The 17224-nt window shown below is 42.4% G+C and overlaps 1 protein-coding gene across 14 annotated transcripts in view; it reads left to right on the forward strand.

The window, feature by feature from the left end:
* TANC2 (tetratricopeptide repeat, ankyrin repeat and coiled-coil containing 2) overlaps positions 1-17224 on the forward strand; it is a 693994-nt gene that overhangs the window by 115507 nt on the left and 561263 nt on the right. For 8 of the 14 annotated variants that reach the window (XM_073325978.1, XM_073325982.1, XM_073325983.1 and 5 more), the window contains exon 1: positions 4952-4971. In XM_073325978.1, coding sequence (XP_073182079.1) covers positions 4954-4971 — 18 coding nt within the window. In that variant the 5' untranslated portion in view covers positions 4952-4953. Of the gene's footprint in view, positions 1-3315; positions 3380-4887; positions 4972-17224 lie in introns of those variants that run through there. The other 6 variants (XM_073325985.1, XM_073325979.1, XM_073325984.1 and 3 more) reach the window with 2 other exon arrangements.

The raw sequence follows: 17224 nt of genomic DNA on the forward strand, positions 1-17224 counted from the left end.
TGGGAGTGGCTAAGTCATTATGCAAGGCAACCTATTTCCCCGTGTTTCCTCCTGCCCCTCCCCCCCGTTCCTCAGACGTTCTTGTTAAACCCTGGATTTGTGCTGGAAATGGCCCATCTTGATTATCATACAGATTGTAAGCAGAGTGATCACTTTAGATAAGCTATTACCAACAGGAGAGTGGGTTTGGGGCGTGGGGGTGGGGAGAAAACCTGGATTTGTGCTGGAAATGGCCCATCTTGATTATCATACACATTGTAAGGAGAGTGATCACTTTAGATAAGCTATTACCAGCAGGAGAGTGGGGTGGGGGGAGAGAAAACCTTTTGTAGTGATAAGCACCCATTTTTTCATGGTTTGTGTCTATAAAAACATCTTCTGTATTTTCCACAGTGTGCATCCGATGAAGTGAGCTGTAGCTCACGAAAGCTTATGCTCAAATAAATTGGTTAGTCTCTAAGGTGCCACAAGTACTCCTGTTCTTTTTGCGAATACAGACTAACACGGCTGTTACTCTGATAGCTGCCTTTCCACCCTTCTGACCCCATAGTGCTAGCAATTCAAAAACCTTTTAATTTGGCCAATCAAGGCCAAGGCCCATGGAGGTGGAAACATCTCCGACTCTGACTGCCATTAAATCTGCCATTCGCTATGTCTGTTGTGGGCCTTTCTATGTACAAGCTAGATGACTTCCTGCAGACTTAGTCTCTATTCGCCAGGGCTCAGGCTTGTTATAGTACATAGCAAAGAGGTTGCATCCCTGCTTTATGTCCAAAACTCTTTGATTTCTGATAGGCACTCTGACATCTTGTAATGGTGGTGGTTGCATTAGTTGTGAATGAGATACATGGAGTCCTCGGACTTCGGACACAATTCGTTCCTCAGAATTGCATTGTAAGTCGAAAGGTTGTAAGTTGAAACTGCTTTTCCCATAGGAACGAATGGTATAAAGGGGAGATTGTTTCCTGAACCAAGGCTTGATACAACTATTTTCACTACAATAACCCAGATTTTTTTACTAAATGAATTATAGATGACTAATGTTGCAACATCAATGTATTTACTGTACACTGTATTTTGTAAACAGCATTCAAATAAAAATATAAACTCACATATGCTGTGCAGAATGCCAGCCACACAGGCTCAGAAAGCCAGGGAGAATGGCACATATGCTGAGCCTCAGCCAATCACTGTTCATGCTTTCTGATTGGCTGCGCCTGGGGCTGGGAGTCAATCAAAAACAAGCAGCAACCCTACCTGGCAACAAACTACTCTGCTGCCTCAGAGCCAATCAGAAGTGACCCCTTCCATCTCCATACCAGTATAACGCAACGAGGAAGTGATTTCAAGCAAACTTATGCACATCGAGTGTCATAAGGGCAAAACAAGTGTTGTAGGGGTGAAACAGGTAGTCAGTTGAAAAGTGTCGTAAGTGGCGTCCGAGGACTCCCTGTATATAGTTGAGAGTCACTGGTATATTGTTGGCAGGTGAGCCCATGGTAGCTCTTTGTCTCTCCTAGTGGTCTCAGGTAGATACTGAGGAGAAGAGGGGATAGTATAGAGCACTATGGGGTACCACAGGCAAGGGTCTTTATAGAGGAGGAACAGTTACCCATCTGCACTATGGGCTTTGCTGGAGAGGAATGGTAGGAACAGCTTCAGTGATGGGCCATCAGTTCTGGTCTGTCATGTAGGTAGGTTAGCAGTATCTAGTGGTCTAATGTATCAAAAGCTGCAGAGAGGTCCAGCAGCATAATCATGGAGATCCTGTCACTGCCCATGGCTGTAAGAACGGGTCATCTTTTAGTGCAGCTATAGCTCTCTCTGTTCTGTGCCCTGATTTGAACTCTGACTGTGAGGTATCCAGGAAGTTGGCTGATGTCACATGTTGGTGTTTAGTGGTTATGACTTGCTCAGTTTTTTTGCCCAGGAATAGGAGGTTGGAGATGGGACGGTAGTTCGTAACTTCAGAAATGTTAAGGTAGAATAACTTCCCGAATGTATGGAATGTGTGACTGTCAGATGTGCCAAAATGTTGGTGCAAGAGCATCTGGCAGGTTCCTGTTAAGGTTTTGCACTAAAGTGTGAATTTGATGAAGCTGCTTCTCAATATCTGTTGGAGGTGGAAATGAAAGCCTTATGTAGTGTTGGAATGTGTTATTGTCAGTGTTGTAGGCAATGTGACAGTGGCAAGGAATGTAGGAGACTTGTCCCTTAACTTATTTCCGTGCTTTTCAGTTTTTGAGTTGGTGAATGTGTCCTGATACAACTCTAACTGTCAATTAATTTTTGTTTGTTTATACTTCTCTTCTTCCTTTCAACTTTTTTGTTCTAAACAGCAACAGGTATATCAATGAAGCCTTCTGTGATAATATGCCAGTAGATGCCAACAAGCAGGATTCTGCACACATCACAATACTAATATATGTGATAGAACATCTTTCCATAGACTTTACACTATGTTTCAAAATACAGTACAGTATTTATAAGTGACCTTTTCAAAGATACCAGGTGATGCGAACTGATGAACTCATTAAACAGCTACTGTGCATACTTGATACAAGAACAAAACTAAATCCTGAAATTTTGACTCAGTTTTAACTCCCCTTCAGTGAGAGTTGTGCTTGAATAAGAGCAGAATAAAAACTAAGTAAAGCCTTCAGGAGTTAAATGAAAAAGCTTAGTAGTGCACAGAAAAGAAATACTCATGGGTAGTCACAAAAAAATGGTATAAAGTGCGCTCTTTTTAGATATTACACTGTAGTGTATATATTGAAAGAAACACTACATTATACTTTTTCTCAGTTCCTCACATGAAAATCATTGGGGGGGAGGGGAGGGAAGTGCTCCAGGTGATCAAAATTAATTTTGATCAGTTAAAGATTTACACGTATGGAATTTTAATGGTGAGGAGAACTAATAGGTTGTAGCTGATACATTAATACCCCATAGAAAGCTGTGAGCTGTTCATGTGATGATGATATTGTGACTTTATGTACCCTTTCTTCAGTGGGGTTTAATTTTGAATTCCAAAAATGTGAGATTTCAGAGTAACAGCCGTGTTAGTCTGTATTCGCAAAAAGAAAAGGAGTACTTGTGGCACCTTAGAGACTAACCAATTTATTTGAGCATGAGCTTTCGTGAGCTACAGCTCACTTCATCGGATGCTCATGCTCAAATAAATTGGTTAGTCTCTAAGGTGCCACAAGTACTCCTTTTCTTTTTAAAAATGTGAGATGTAGTTTTCCTGATAGTTAAATGGAATGTTTTGAGGGGTCTTAGTACTAAGTTTTGTTGATTTTTTGTGTCTTGCAGGATTTTTGGCACATGGAGGAAGGCGAACATCACTTAGAAATTTAACTCAATTCCAGATTTCAAGGTAGGAGGGCTCCTGCTTCCCCCATCTTCTTTATTAAATCAGTGAGACGGTTCCTTCAAGTAGAATGGAAATTCTGTAATTTTTCATGTTCATATCTATGCTATTCTTTTATTAGTTGAGAGATGTAATACAGTAGGTGATACAGTCTTCCTTTATCAGTTTTATAATTCTTTTGACCTGATTGTTTCATGCCACTTTTCCAAATCTGTCTTCCTTATTAATGTCTGAGTTTCATTTGTCTTATTTATTAGAGATAAGTGGCATAAAAATTGAGTTAAATAAAAATTGAATCATGCAGAGTTCTAAACTCTTCCTCTGGTTGTAAATATCAACATGCTTGTTTTTAGTTACTGATTAATATAATTTAAGATTAATTTTATAATAAAATTTACACAAAAGTAGTATAATACCTTACTACCTATACTGAAAGCTTCCTCCAGTTTGTGCTGTGTCCATAGCAGCAGGCAGCCCAGTCACATCTCCCTGTTGCAGAGCTTTTCTGAGGAAAATTCCAAACTTTATTACAGAATATTAGACTAACAGTTTGGCTTAATAGTTGGTTTATTTAATTCCCAGCCATGTCTCAGGGCATTTGATGTTTTGGAGAGATTATCCTCTCAGTTCTGCTTTCTTTTCTGACGTGTTTGCAGTGACTGGTGCCCCTGCAGGCTTCAGAGAGACATAGGATGAGAAAAGTCAGAGGCAAAAGGGAAGATCTGGGTTCAGTGGGGATCTCAGCCGGCTGTGTAGGTGGGAAAAGGACTCTTTCACAACCCAATCCAGGTGGGATTACATCAACCCCCCCCTTCCCAGGGTAGGTAAACAGCCACTCAGGATTGGAGAGTCCATCTTGACAGTGCAAGAAACAGCTTTGGCAGTAAGTAAGGGGCCTTCAGATATAGCTCCTTTCCCCTGTTGCCACCTCTATAAAAGGCCTGCTCACCCCCCAGGATCTGTACTTACATCCCAGGCCGAGACCGAAGTATATCGGGATCAAAAGGAACCCTGACAATGTTATTGGTCCATTAGTAGGTGGAAATGGTAGAATCTTTCATGATAATTCAGAAGAGGCAGAAGTGTTCAATAAATATTTGTGTTCAGTATTTGTAAAAAAGCCAGACAATATATTCAAATCATGTGATGATGATGATGATGATGATGAAATACTTCCCACTTTTCAAACAGTGACATATATTAGATAGCAGCTATTAAAGTTAGACATTCTTAAATCAGAAGGTCTGGATAATTTGCATTCAGAAGTTTTAAAAGATATGGTCAAAGAGCTCTCTGGATTGTTGATGTTGATTTTTAATACCTCTGTTCCAGAGTGCTGGAAGTTCCAGAGTACTGGAAAAAAGCTAATGATGTGCCAGTATTTGAAAAGGCTAAATGAGATGATCCAAGTACTGATAGCCCTATTCAGCCTGACATTGATCCTGGGCAGAATAATGGAACAGCTGATACAAGACTCAATTAATAAAGAATTAAAGGAGGGTGATATAATTAATACTAATGAACATGGGTTTTGGAAAATAGGTCTTGTCAAAATAACTTGGTATCATTTGGATGAGACTATGGGTTTAGATGAGAAGGTAAGAGTGTTAGTGTAATATACGTAAAATTCTGTAAGGCAGTTGACTTAGCTCTTCACGACATTTTGATTAAATAACTAGAATGATACAAAATTAACTTGGCACATATTAAGTGGTTTAAAAATGGCTAACTAATAAGTCTTAAAATGTAATTTAATTGGGAATACCCATTGAGTGGGTATGTTTCTCATGGTGTCCCACAAGGATCTGTTCCTTATGCTATTTAATATTTTTATCCATGGCCTGGAAGAAAACACAAATCATTATTGCTGAAGTTTGCAGGTGACACAAAGATTGGGGGAGTGATAAATAATGAAGAGTACAGGTAATGGATAGGGCAATCTGGATTGCTTAGTGAGCTGGGCATTGTCCAGCAATGTTTCAGTATGGTCCAATGTAAATGTATAAATCGAGGAACAAAGAAAAAAGGCTATATTTAAAGGATGGGAGACTCTATCCTGGGAAGCAGTGAGTCTGAAAAAGACTTGGACCTGGTGAATAATCTGCTGAACACAAATTTCCAAAGCAATGCCGTAGCTAAACAGGCTAATGCTATCCTCAGATGTATAAATAGGGGAATATTGAGTTGGAGGAGAGAGGCTATATTTGGCACTGGTATGACTGCTACTGGAATATTGTGTCCAGTTCTGGTGTCCTTGTTTCACGGAGGATGTTGATGAACTGGAGAGGTTTCAGAGAAAAGCAACAAGACAATTAAAGGTTTGGGAAACGTGCCTTATAGTGGTAGACTCAAGGAGCTCAATCTTTTAAGCTTATCACAGAAGAAGATTATGGGGTGGCTTGGCCATGGTGTCCTGGGGACTGCAGCCAGGGCCATGTGCCCCAGCTCTGCGGCGTCCTGGACTTGGCAGAGGCCGTGCACCACAGCCCTGTGGCATCCCGGGCTTGGCAGGGGCTGTGCGCCCCAGCCCCGCAGCTTCACTGGAGGCTGCAGCTGGGGCTGCATGCCCTCCTTGCGCTTCCCAGGGCTGTCTGCAACCCCCACACCCTGCTGCGGCCGGGGTTTGGCCGGGGCTACAGTCGGGTCATGCACCCCTGTCCTGAAGCTGGGCCAGCTCTGTAGCAAGGGCTGTGTCCCCTGTGGCTGCGATCCTCACTGCGGCCACCGGAGTCGGGGCTGTGTCCCCTGCACCCCCATGGGACTCCATTTCTCCCCCTACCTAGACCTGCCCCAGTTATTTTTAGTAAAGTAACGGACAAGTCACAGGCTCTGTGATTTTTTGTTTATTGCCTGTGACCTATTCATGACTTTTACTAAAAAATATCTGTGAAAAAACCTTTGCCTTATTCATGTGTACCAATTGCTGGTGCATGAAGTTTTCCCTGTCAGTATCTGGAATTAAACATACCCCACAAGTCCATCCCATTCTTCAATCAGCACCATGCCCCTATTTAAAATAATTTAAGAAATTAATATACAGAAGTTTTTGTTGTGAAGCAGAGTCACTGCAAACATAACATACCTGTCTTAAACCCAGAAAAATAAGAAAATTAAATATGCTCTAAGAAGATCAGTCTTCCATCAACCCCTTTACCAAACTTTTCTCAGCACAACATACTATTATACCAAAAGTCCACAAATAATAATGTTAGGAGAAGGTAGTTTGGTAAAGGGGTATGTGGAGAAGAGAAGGTTGCAGGGGTAGAGTTAAAGTTGAAGTAAATGATCTGTGGTGTATAGTAATTGTGTTAATGGTAAGGTATATGTCTGTGGGTAAGGAGAAAAAGTTGCTTAACTTTTCATTTGCTTCCTCTTGAGCTTGAGTCAGGTATGTTATGTTTCTAGCAACCCTAGTTGCTTCACAAGAAAGTTTGTGTTTCTGAAGTAGGTTGTGTTAAGGGGAGAGTATTTTAATGCAGGCTACATTGATTTTAGTATGAAATTTTTAGAAAAAAACATTTAACCATTCATAGTGTAATGTGTAGTATGGGTCTAAATGTAAATGTACAGTTCAGGTTCAATTGATAAAATAATTATTTCATTTTCATTGTATAGTTTTTCTTCATCCGTAATTGGACAAAGTGCAATTTAATAATTTATCAGTTAGGGAGACTATATCCAAGTGGAGGTATCCCTGCCTTGGAGTGCTGGCTTCATTCCAGTACCAATACCTGCTATTTTTCATGCATACGTTGTTGTCAATTGAACACTTGAACAGACCAATTGCTGTCCAAGTTATGATGTCATACTTTTTTTTTTTTTAACAGAAGTTAAGCGGTAAAAGAAACTGCATACCCTTTGCCCATTCATCCCATAGGGAGATAGCTAAAATGTGGAGTAAATACTCAGATTCATTGGTTTGCTAAGGTAAAATGGACTTTAATTCATAGAATCATAGAATATCAGGGTTGGAAGGGACCCCTGAAGGTCATCTAGTCCAACCCCCTGCTCAAAGCAGGACCAATCCCCAACTAAATCATCCCAGCCAGGGCTTTGTCAAGCCTGACCTTAAAAACTTCTAAGGAAGGGGATTCCACCACCTCCCTAGGTAATGCATTCCAGTGTTTCACCATGCTCCTAGTGAAAAAGTTTTTCCTAATATCCAACCTAAATCTCCCCCACTGCAACTTGAGACCATTACTCCTTGTCCTGTCATCTGCTATCACTGAGAATAGTCTAGATCCATCCTCTTTGGATCCACCCTTCAGGTAGTTGAAAGCAGCTATCAAATCCCCCCTGATTCTTCTCTTCCGCAGAATAAACAATCCCAGTTCCCTCAGCTTCTTCTCATAAGTCATGTGTTCCAGCCCCCTAATCATTTTTGTTGCCCTCCACTGGACTCTGCAATTTTTCCACATCCTTCTTGTAGTGTGGGGCCCAAAACTGGACACAGTACTCCAGATGAGGCCTCACCAATGTTGAATAGAGGGGAATGATCACGTCCCTCGATCTGCTGGCAATGCCCCTACTTATACACCCCAAAATGCCATTGGCCTTCTTGGCAACAAGGGCACGCTGTTGACTCATATCCAGCTTCTCATCCACTGTAACCCCTAGGTCTTTCTCTGCAGAAGTGCTGCCTAGCCATTTGGTCCCTCGTCTGTAGCGGTGCATTGGATTCTTCCGTCCTAAGTGCAGGATTCTGCACTTGTCCTTGTTGAACCTTATCAGATTTCTTTTGGCCCAATCCTCCAATTTGTCTAGGTCCCTCTGTATCCTATCCCTACCCTCCAGCGTATCCACCTCTCCTCCCAGTTTAGTGTCATCCGCAAACTTGCTGAGGGTGCAATCCACACCATCCTCCAGATCATTAATGAAGATATTGAACAAAACCAGCCCCAGGACCGACCCTTGGGGCACTCCACTAGATACCGGCTGTCAACTAGAAATGGAGCCATTGATCACTACCCGTTGAGCCCAACAATCTAGCCAACTTTCTACCCACCTTGTAGTGCATCCATCCAGCCCATACTTCTTTAACTTGCTGACAAGCATACTGTGGGAGACTGTGTCAAAAACTTTGCTAAAGTCAAGGAATAACACGTCCACTGCTTTCCCTTCATCCATAGAACCAGTTATCTCATCATAGAAGGCAATTAGATTAGTCAGGCATGACTTGCCCTTGGTGAATCCATGCTGACTGTTCCTGATCACTTTCCTCTCCTCTAAGTGCTTCAGAATTGATTCCTTGAGGACCTGCTGCATGATTTTTCCAGGGACTGAGGTGAGGCTGACTGGCCTGTAGTTCCCAGGATCCTCCTCCTTCCCTTTTTTAAAAGATGGGCACTACGTTAGCCTTTTTCCAGTTTTTCCACTTTTTGAAAGCCTCTTTTTTGTGGTTAAGATCAGCAAGGATTTCACTGTTAAGCCAAGCTGGTCGCCTGCCATATTTACTGTTCTTTCTACATATTGGGATGGTTTGTCCCTGTAACCACAATAAGGATTCTTTAAAATACAGCCAACTCTCCTGGACTCCTTTCCCCCTCATGTTATTCTCCCAGGGGATCCTGCCCATCACTTCCCTGAGGGAGTCAACGTCTGCTTTTCTGAAGTCCAGGGTCCGTATTCTGCTGCTTTCCTTTCTTCCTTGTGTCAGGATCCTGAACTCAACCATCTCATGGTCACTGCCTCCCAGGTTCCCATCCACTTTTGCTTCCCCTACTAATTCTTCCCGGTTTGTGAGCAGCAGGTCAAGAAGAGCTCTGCCCCTAGTTGGTTCCTCCAGCACTTGCACCAGGAAATTGTCCCCTACAGTTTCCAAAAACTTCCTGGATTGTCAGGAAGATCAGTAGGGAACAAGGTAGAGGCCAAAACATCTGCGACAGAAAACTCAGCCTGAAGCAGAAGTAGCTTAATATGTATACCATAAGTGGCCTTTCTGTTATCTGGGATTATAAGAGCTTTATTTAATTACCAAACAGCATTTTTATCCTTTACTGAATATCATTCACGTTAACCTTTCCTTATCATTGCTTTTCACATCTGCTTACAATCACAGTGCCAGAAATAGAATCTGATTTATAGTAAGATTTAACATTGACCCTAAAAAGTTTCGATATATTCAAGGGGTGACACAATAGTCAACAAAAAGACAACAATCAGCTGCCTTAGTAATGTTTTTCAAGATTTGAATTTTTCTGTGTATTATAGAATTGTCTTTAATTAAGACATTAATGTGCAACTTAATATTGTTTTCTTCACATTCCAAATTTGAGCCTTACGTTTCAATCTATAGGACACTATAAGATCTTATTTATCTTGTTGTTGTTTTTTTTTTAACTGGGTTATCTTATTAGTAATAGAGTCAAAAGACGTTAAATTTCCCTTAAGTCCTTGGATGGCTACTGTTGTAGACTGGGATGTATGTGGTCAGACCTAGTGGTCAAAGTGGGAATCAGGAGCTGTGAACTGGAGACAGAGATGGAGACAGAGTCAGGAATCAAGCCAACAGTCAGAGCTGAGTCAGTAGCCAAGCATGGGGCATAGAAGAGATCTGTAGCAAGGCCAGGAGGGCAGGAACAGAATAGGAAGGCAGGAATCAGGAACAAAGCAGGGCTCCAGAGTCCGACAAGAAGGTAGGGTCCAGTGTAGCAGCCAGCCAGTGATGCACCTAGTTACTCAGAGAAATTTGTGTGCTACATTCTGGTTTAAATAGTGAGTCTGAGCCCGTCGGAGAGGCTGGACATCCCCTCCAATTGGGAGCTTCGTGAGCAGTGCCTATACTGAGCTAAGTTCCACCAGCCACTCCCTCTAGGTACCAGCAAGTTGCTGAGTAGTGGCTGCAGTCTGAGGACTGCCTGGGATCCCACAGTCCTGTGTTTGGGACCCACAATCCCTCACAGCAACTTGGATGACAAATTGAATTAATTTTAAAGAAACTTTAGAACACCTAGAAGCTCCATATAGAGCACAGTATAATAATCCAGTCTTGAGTCGATGAAGACATGACTCAAAATAGCAAGGCCCACATCTGAAAAAAAAAAAAACTGGAGCAGTTTCTTTGCCAGAGACAAAAAAGTATTCTAGTGAATGGCTGCTGTTTAATCATTTAATAATAGCTGGGGGATCCAGCAGAATCCACAGATTATGAATATGAACACAATGGAGGGTATACACCTGCAATTAAATTATCCTCCCCATATTGTCTAGTTGCAATTCCCCAATCTACCATCATCATTTTAGTTTTAACTGGATTGAGCTTCAGCTATCCGACTCTCATCTGTGCCCTAATCTCTCCCCAAAACAGGTTCCAGGTATTCAGCAGCATTCACTGCATTAGGCAAAATAGAGGGCTTACACCATATTGAAATAGCTGCAGCGCACACCTCCTTACTAAACATCTTAAAGGCACGTTATCTTTTTTGAACGTTAGGAGAGACAAGGTGTGAACTCCGTGGGATTCCACGACAGTGCCCTTAGTGAAGAGAGCAACTGCTCTACACCACGCTCTAGGAACACTCAACAAGGAGAGAGCAGAGCTACCATCCACTCTTGCTGTAGTCTGCACGTTAGTCAACACCTCATGATCAGTGGGATTGAAGGAAGCTCTTAGATCTAACATTAAAAGCATACTATGAGATTCCCTGCCAAAGCCACTAGTGCATTGTGTCCTATATCCGCTTCTGTACCAGATTGACAGGGGTCATGGAGGTAAGAGGCATCCAGGTGCTTAATAGGGTTCAGACTTAACACCAAGGGTGCATACAAGCTGTGAATCTAAATGGCCAATAGTCATGAAAAACTATAGGTATTGGTGAGTAATTGTAAGATCCAGGAAATCCTTAGGTTAGTATAAAGAAATGAATGAGGGGTCTCAAGAAATTTTTTTAAAAAAAGGAGTACTTGTGGCACCTTAGAGACTAACCAATTTATTTGAGCATAAGCTTTCGTGAGCTACAGCTCACTTCATCGGATGCATACCCTGGAAACTGCAGCAGACTTTATATATACACAGAGAATATGAAACAATACCTCCTCCCACCCCACTGTCCTGCTGGTAATAGCTTATCTAAAGTGATCATCAGGTGGGCCATTTCCAGCACAAATCCAGGTTTTCTCACCCCCCCCCTTTTTCCAAAAACCACACACACAAACTCACTCTCCTGCTGGTAATAGCTTATCCAAAGTGACCACTCTCCTCACAATGTGTATAAAAATCAAGGTGGGCCATTTCCAGCACAAATCCAGGTTTTCTCACCCCCCCCCCCCCACACAGACTCACTCTCCTGCTGGTATTAGCTCATCCAAACTGACCACTCTCCTTACAATGTGTATGATAATCAAGGTGGGTCATTTCCAGCATAAATCCAAGTTTAACCAGAACATCTGGGGGGAGGGGGTAGGAAAAAACAAGGGGAAATAGGCTACCTTGCATAATGACTTAGCCACTCCCAGTCTCTATTCAAGCCTAAATTAATAGTATCCAATTTGCAAATGAATTCCAATTCAGCAGTTTCTCGCTGGAGTCTGGATTTGAAGTTTTTTTGTTTTAAGATAGCGACCTTCATGTCTGTGATTGCGTGACCAGAGAGATTGAAGTGTTCTCCGACTGGTTTATGCATGTTATAATTCTTGACATCTGATTTGTGTCCATTTATTCTTTTACGTAGAGACTGTCCAGTTTGACCAATGTACATGGCAGAGGGGCATTGCTGGCACATGATGGCATATATCACATTGGTGGATGTGCAGGTGAACGAGCCTCTGATAGTGTGGCTGATGTTATTAGGCCCTGTGATGGTGTCTCCTGAATAGATATGTGGACGCAGTTGGCAACGGGCTTTGTTGCAAGGATAAGTTCCTGGGTTAGTGGTTCTGTTGTATGGTATGTGGTTGTTGGTGAGTATTTGCTTCAGGTTGCGGGGCTGTCTGTAGGCAAGGACTGGCCTGTCTCCCAAGATTTGTGAGAGTGCTGGGTCATCCTTTAGGATAGGTTGTAGATCCTTAATAATGCGTTGGAGGGGTTTTAGTTGGGGGCTGAAGGTGATGGCTAGTGGCGTTCTGTTATTTTCTTTGTTAGGCCTGTCCTGTAGTAGGTAACTTCTGGGAACTCTTCTGGCTCTATCAATCTGTTTCTTTACTTCTGCAGGTGGGTATTGTAGTTTTAAGAAAGCTTGACAGAGATCTTGTAGGTGTTTGTCTCTGTCTGAGGGGTTGGAGCAAATGCGGTTGTATCGCAGAGCTTGGCTGTAGACGATGGAAGGAATTTTTTGATGGCCTTACAGTGTGGCCACCAACTCTTGCTGGTGGCTGCTCTGACAATTTTTCCTAAAACAATTAACTTTAGGAAAAACAAATACATATGCACATATACATGTCCAAATCATTGTAATTTATTTATGTAGCTTTTTATTGCAGACTCAAAAATAAAAATAATGTGCATTTGTCTCTATTCTTTACTGGAGCTAACTAGAATAGAAACAAATAATGTGTTTTGCATGTTCTTGTCTTTTTTGTTATTATTTCTTTTACTTTTTGGTTGCTTTTTTTAAACACTTGCTAGCTAGTAAGTCTGTTTCTGTGAAAAGTGATATTTGTATATTTAACACTGCTTTGCGTCCCCCAATCACCACCAAGGAGGCTGTGGCTCTATGAAAAGGCCCTGGTGGTCACATGTGGCCACGGTGGCTGCATTTGAGAAACTCTCGTTAAAACATAGACCATTCTCGTTAGCCCAGAGCCTAGTGAACCTGTAGTGAACACAGTTGTTCTGGCTCTGTGTGCCTCTCTGTCTGACCTCCTTGGTCACTTGCCAGATGAGCGCACCAAACTCCTTCCAGCAGCCAACTCTGATCCCCCCACCTTTCAGCTTCCCAATCTTTTGTTCTCGAGATGGGGTCTTTGCTCAACTTCCCTGCTGAGAGGTGGGGAAATCTATCTCCCTCTGAGTTGTTGGTTGTAAGTATTGTTGGTGATTGTGTTTTCCATTGTCTTCTCAGATTTTCCATTGATATAGGGTCGGCCTTGATCATTCCTTTTTAATGACTCATTCAGGCTCAGACAGCTAGGCATCATTCATACCTGGGTCTCTTAGCCTGCCCTGAGAGCAAACAAGTCTTTCTCCCCTCCCCCAGTAACAATGCAACACAGAGGGGAAACTGAGACCCATGTAAGGGGTCACAAAAATATTAAAGAAAATTGAAGAAGCCCATGATTTGTACAATACTCAAGAGGAAGCAGATATAAGGATGCTTCTGGATCCTGTGTGTGGCAGTATGGCTTGATGTCAAAGGAACCATAGTAATTAGGTCACCTGATACAGATGATATGGTCCCTGCTATTCACTCCTGGCCAAAAATGGAGCACATAACGTGGACTGAAACAGGAAGCATTACCAGCACAACTGACAAACATAGCTTCATACATGGACATGCAATTTGTGCCGCATTTACTCCTGACTTCTGCAACATGCTTTCTGCTGTATGTGCATTAACAGGATTTGACTCTGTCATCCCTAACTGGTATTGGGAACAATATCTCTGTTTAATGTTGCAAAACAAATGGAGTTTACTGCTTGTGATCTCGAGAAACTGGGAGAGAGTGATGGACAAACTGCAATTTCTGTAGCAAGGAAGTTGGTAGCAGTGCTGTATAATCATAATGAGAAAGAAAAGGAGACCCACAGATTTGAACTGCTTGCATGACAATCTAACCACCCAAAAGGACAAGTCACCTCCCAAACTGCAACCTTGTGAGGACAGTTTTGAAAAACATATCAAAAGAGCATCTTGGCAAGCAAAGATTTGGATGTCTTCACACATAGGTAAACCTGTTGGATCACCATTGCATCATGGATGGAAAAATGTGGATGATGAACTACTTCCTGTATTATTCAAGGGCCCAATGACATCTGAACCTCTACAAGATCTTATTTGTGCCTGCACCAGTAGAGGTCACTGCACAATCAACTATTATGTGGACAACACCATCTCTCTTGCACAAAGTGTGTACACGCCAAGACCATGAAGACTGTGGTAACCCACACACTGTAGACAAAGGGAAAGGAGTACTTGTGGTACCTTAGAGACTAACAATTGTATTTGAGCATAAGCTTTTGTGAGCTACAGCTCACTTCATCGAATGCATCCAATGAAGTGAGCTGTAGCTCATGAAAGCTTACGCTCAAATACATTTGTTAGTCTCTAAGGTGCCACAAGTACTCCTTTTCTTTCTGTGGATACAGACTAACACGGCTGCTATGCTGACGCTCTGGATAGAGATCATAATGATTAACAAGGTGATGTTGATTAGAAAGGTCATCAGTACTATTACATTTCAGTGATACCTGTATAAATGTATTACTAAATTTTGTTTTATCCTTTAGATTGTTGATGTAATGCCTTTTGAGGTCACAAAGAAATCCAATGTTAGGTCTTGAAATAATACAGAGAGTCATTAGACTATATGAATGCAGCTATTTCAAGGTGGTCATTTTAATGTGTTGATGAGGGGGGATTTAATGTGTTGATGATGGGGGATTTGATAGCTGCTTTCAACTACCTGAAAGGGGGTTCCAAAGAGGATGGCTCTAGACTGTTCTCAATGGTAGCAGATGACAGAACGAGGAGTAATGGTCTCAAGTTGCAGTGGGGGAGGTTTAGATTGGATATTAGGAAAAACTTTTTCACTAAGAGGGTGGTGAAACACTGGAATGCGTTACCTAGGGAGGTGGTAGAATCTCCTTCCTTAGAGGTTTTTAAGGTCAGGCTTGACAAAGCCCTGGCTGGGATGATTTAACTGGGAATTGGTCCTACTTCGAGCAGGGGGTTGGACTAGATGATCTTCTGGGGTCCCTTCCAACCCTGATATTCTATGATTCTATGATGGTGTCATTGTTTATCCCCATTTCTAATGGCCACTTGACAGCTCCATATCACACCTCATTTAAAAAAAAAACCATCATAAGCTTTCAAATTGTGTGTGTGTGTGTAGAGGGTATATCAAGTCGACCAAATTGGTGCTGTCTGCCACTCACCTATAAGGCTTGGGGAGTTTCTGTAGAAGGGCATCCATGGAGGTAACTGTGGGCTATACTGAACTTTAAGAGTAAGAATTTGAGAGAGTGGTCTTTTAAAAAGTAAACAGGAATGTCAGGAAATCTGTATTGCAGAGTAGTGAACATCTGGAAGAAAGCCACTGGCACTAAATATAAAAGATTTTAAGAGACAGCTTGATGCTTTTTTGGAAAAAGAGAGGAGTTTTAAGGCTGCAGAGACAAAGCAAAGAGAAAAGCTGAGAAAATTTAAGTGATAAGCTTTGGTGGACCATTTGGCTTTTTGTTGTGATCAAGCTGTGTGTCATGTTTTAAAAAATATGTATATGGTGCCATTAGATAGGGTACTTATCATAGGCTATCTCATGAACATTTCAGTTTAGGATGTAATACTCCAAAGTAAGATGAGGCTGTACACACTGAATGAGATACCTCTTATTATCAGCTATCTTGAAGGGAACATAAATTGTTTGTTCAAGTACTGAAATGTGTCACAGTAACTCCTCACTTAACGTTGTAGTTATGTATGTGACTTTAAGCGAAACCATATTAAGCGAATCCAATTTCCCCATAAGAATTAATGTAAATAGCAGGGGTTAGGTTCCAGGAAAAATTTTTTCACCAGACAAAAGACTATATTATTTATATATTTCCCTGGGAATGCCTTGCTGCTAAATGATGAACTAGCACTCGGCTAAGTCCTCAAGGGTTAACACGTTGTTAATGTAGCCTCACACTCTACAAGGCAGCACAAATGGAGGGAGGGGAGACAGCATGGCAGACAGAGACACATACCCGTGTGTGAGAGAGAGATGCGCATCGCCCCTTTAAGTACGCTGAACCCATTCTAAATACATTGCCTTTTTAAGCAGAGCAGCAAGTTGAGACAGCAGCTGCTGGCAGCAAGCTCCCTCTGTCCTGAGCCCTGTTGTGTCCCCCACTGCTCTATGGAGATGGGGTAAGCAGGGGGCAGGAGCAGGGGGGTGGGGGACACCCTGACATTAGCACTCCTCTTTTCTCCCCCTCTCCCCTCAGCACAGCAAGCAGGAGGCTCTCAGGAGCAGCTCCAAGGTAGAAGGCAGGAGCAGCACACGGCAGTGGGGGAAGGGACAGCTCAACTGCCGGCAACTGATAGCCTGCTGGGTGGCTGCTGCACAGGGAACTTAGGGGAGCGGGGAGCTGATATGTGGGCTGCCGGTCCACCCTGGTTCCAAGCCCCCACCAGTTAGCTCCAACAGGCTGCTCTTCCTGCAAGCAGTGGACAAAGAAGGCGGCTGCCAAACAATGTTATAAGGGAGCATTGCGCAACTTTAAATGAGCATGTTCTCTAATTCAGCGCTTCTCAAGCTATCTGGTGTGGAGGACTTGCAATTTTTTTTCCCAACGTGCGCGGAGACCGGCAGCCGATGGCTCGCGGACCGGCACCAGTCCGTGGACCACCACTTTGAGTAGCACTGCTCTAATTGATCAGCATTGTAACAATGAAACAATGTTAACCAGGATGACTTTAAGTGAGGAGTTACTGTAATTAGAGTTGGAACTGTAGGTTGAAGAGATGAGGGGAGGGGAGGGGAAGGAAGGACTAAGACCAGTTGGCTATCCTTTGGTTTTAGCCAGTCAGCATTTTCCATCTTCTTCAGTTGCTCACCCCGAGAGCTATCTTTTATTCTCAGAAGAGGATTACTTTGTCACTTCATTTTGTTAAAGCTAAAAATATTTTCTTAACACTCATGTTAAGGTGGGTAGAAAGTTGGCTAGATTGTCGGGCTCAATGGGTAGTGATCAATGGCTCCATGTCT

Source organism: Lepidochelys kempii, chromosome 27 (assembly GCF_965140265.1).
Source record: "Lepidochelys kempii isolate rLepKem1 chromosome 27, rLepKem1.hap2, whole genome shotgun sequence".
NCBI lineage: Eukaryota > Metazoa > Chordata > Testudines > Cheloniidae > Lepidochelys > Lepidochelys kempii.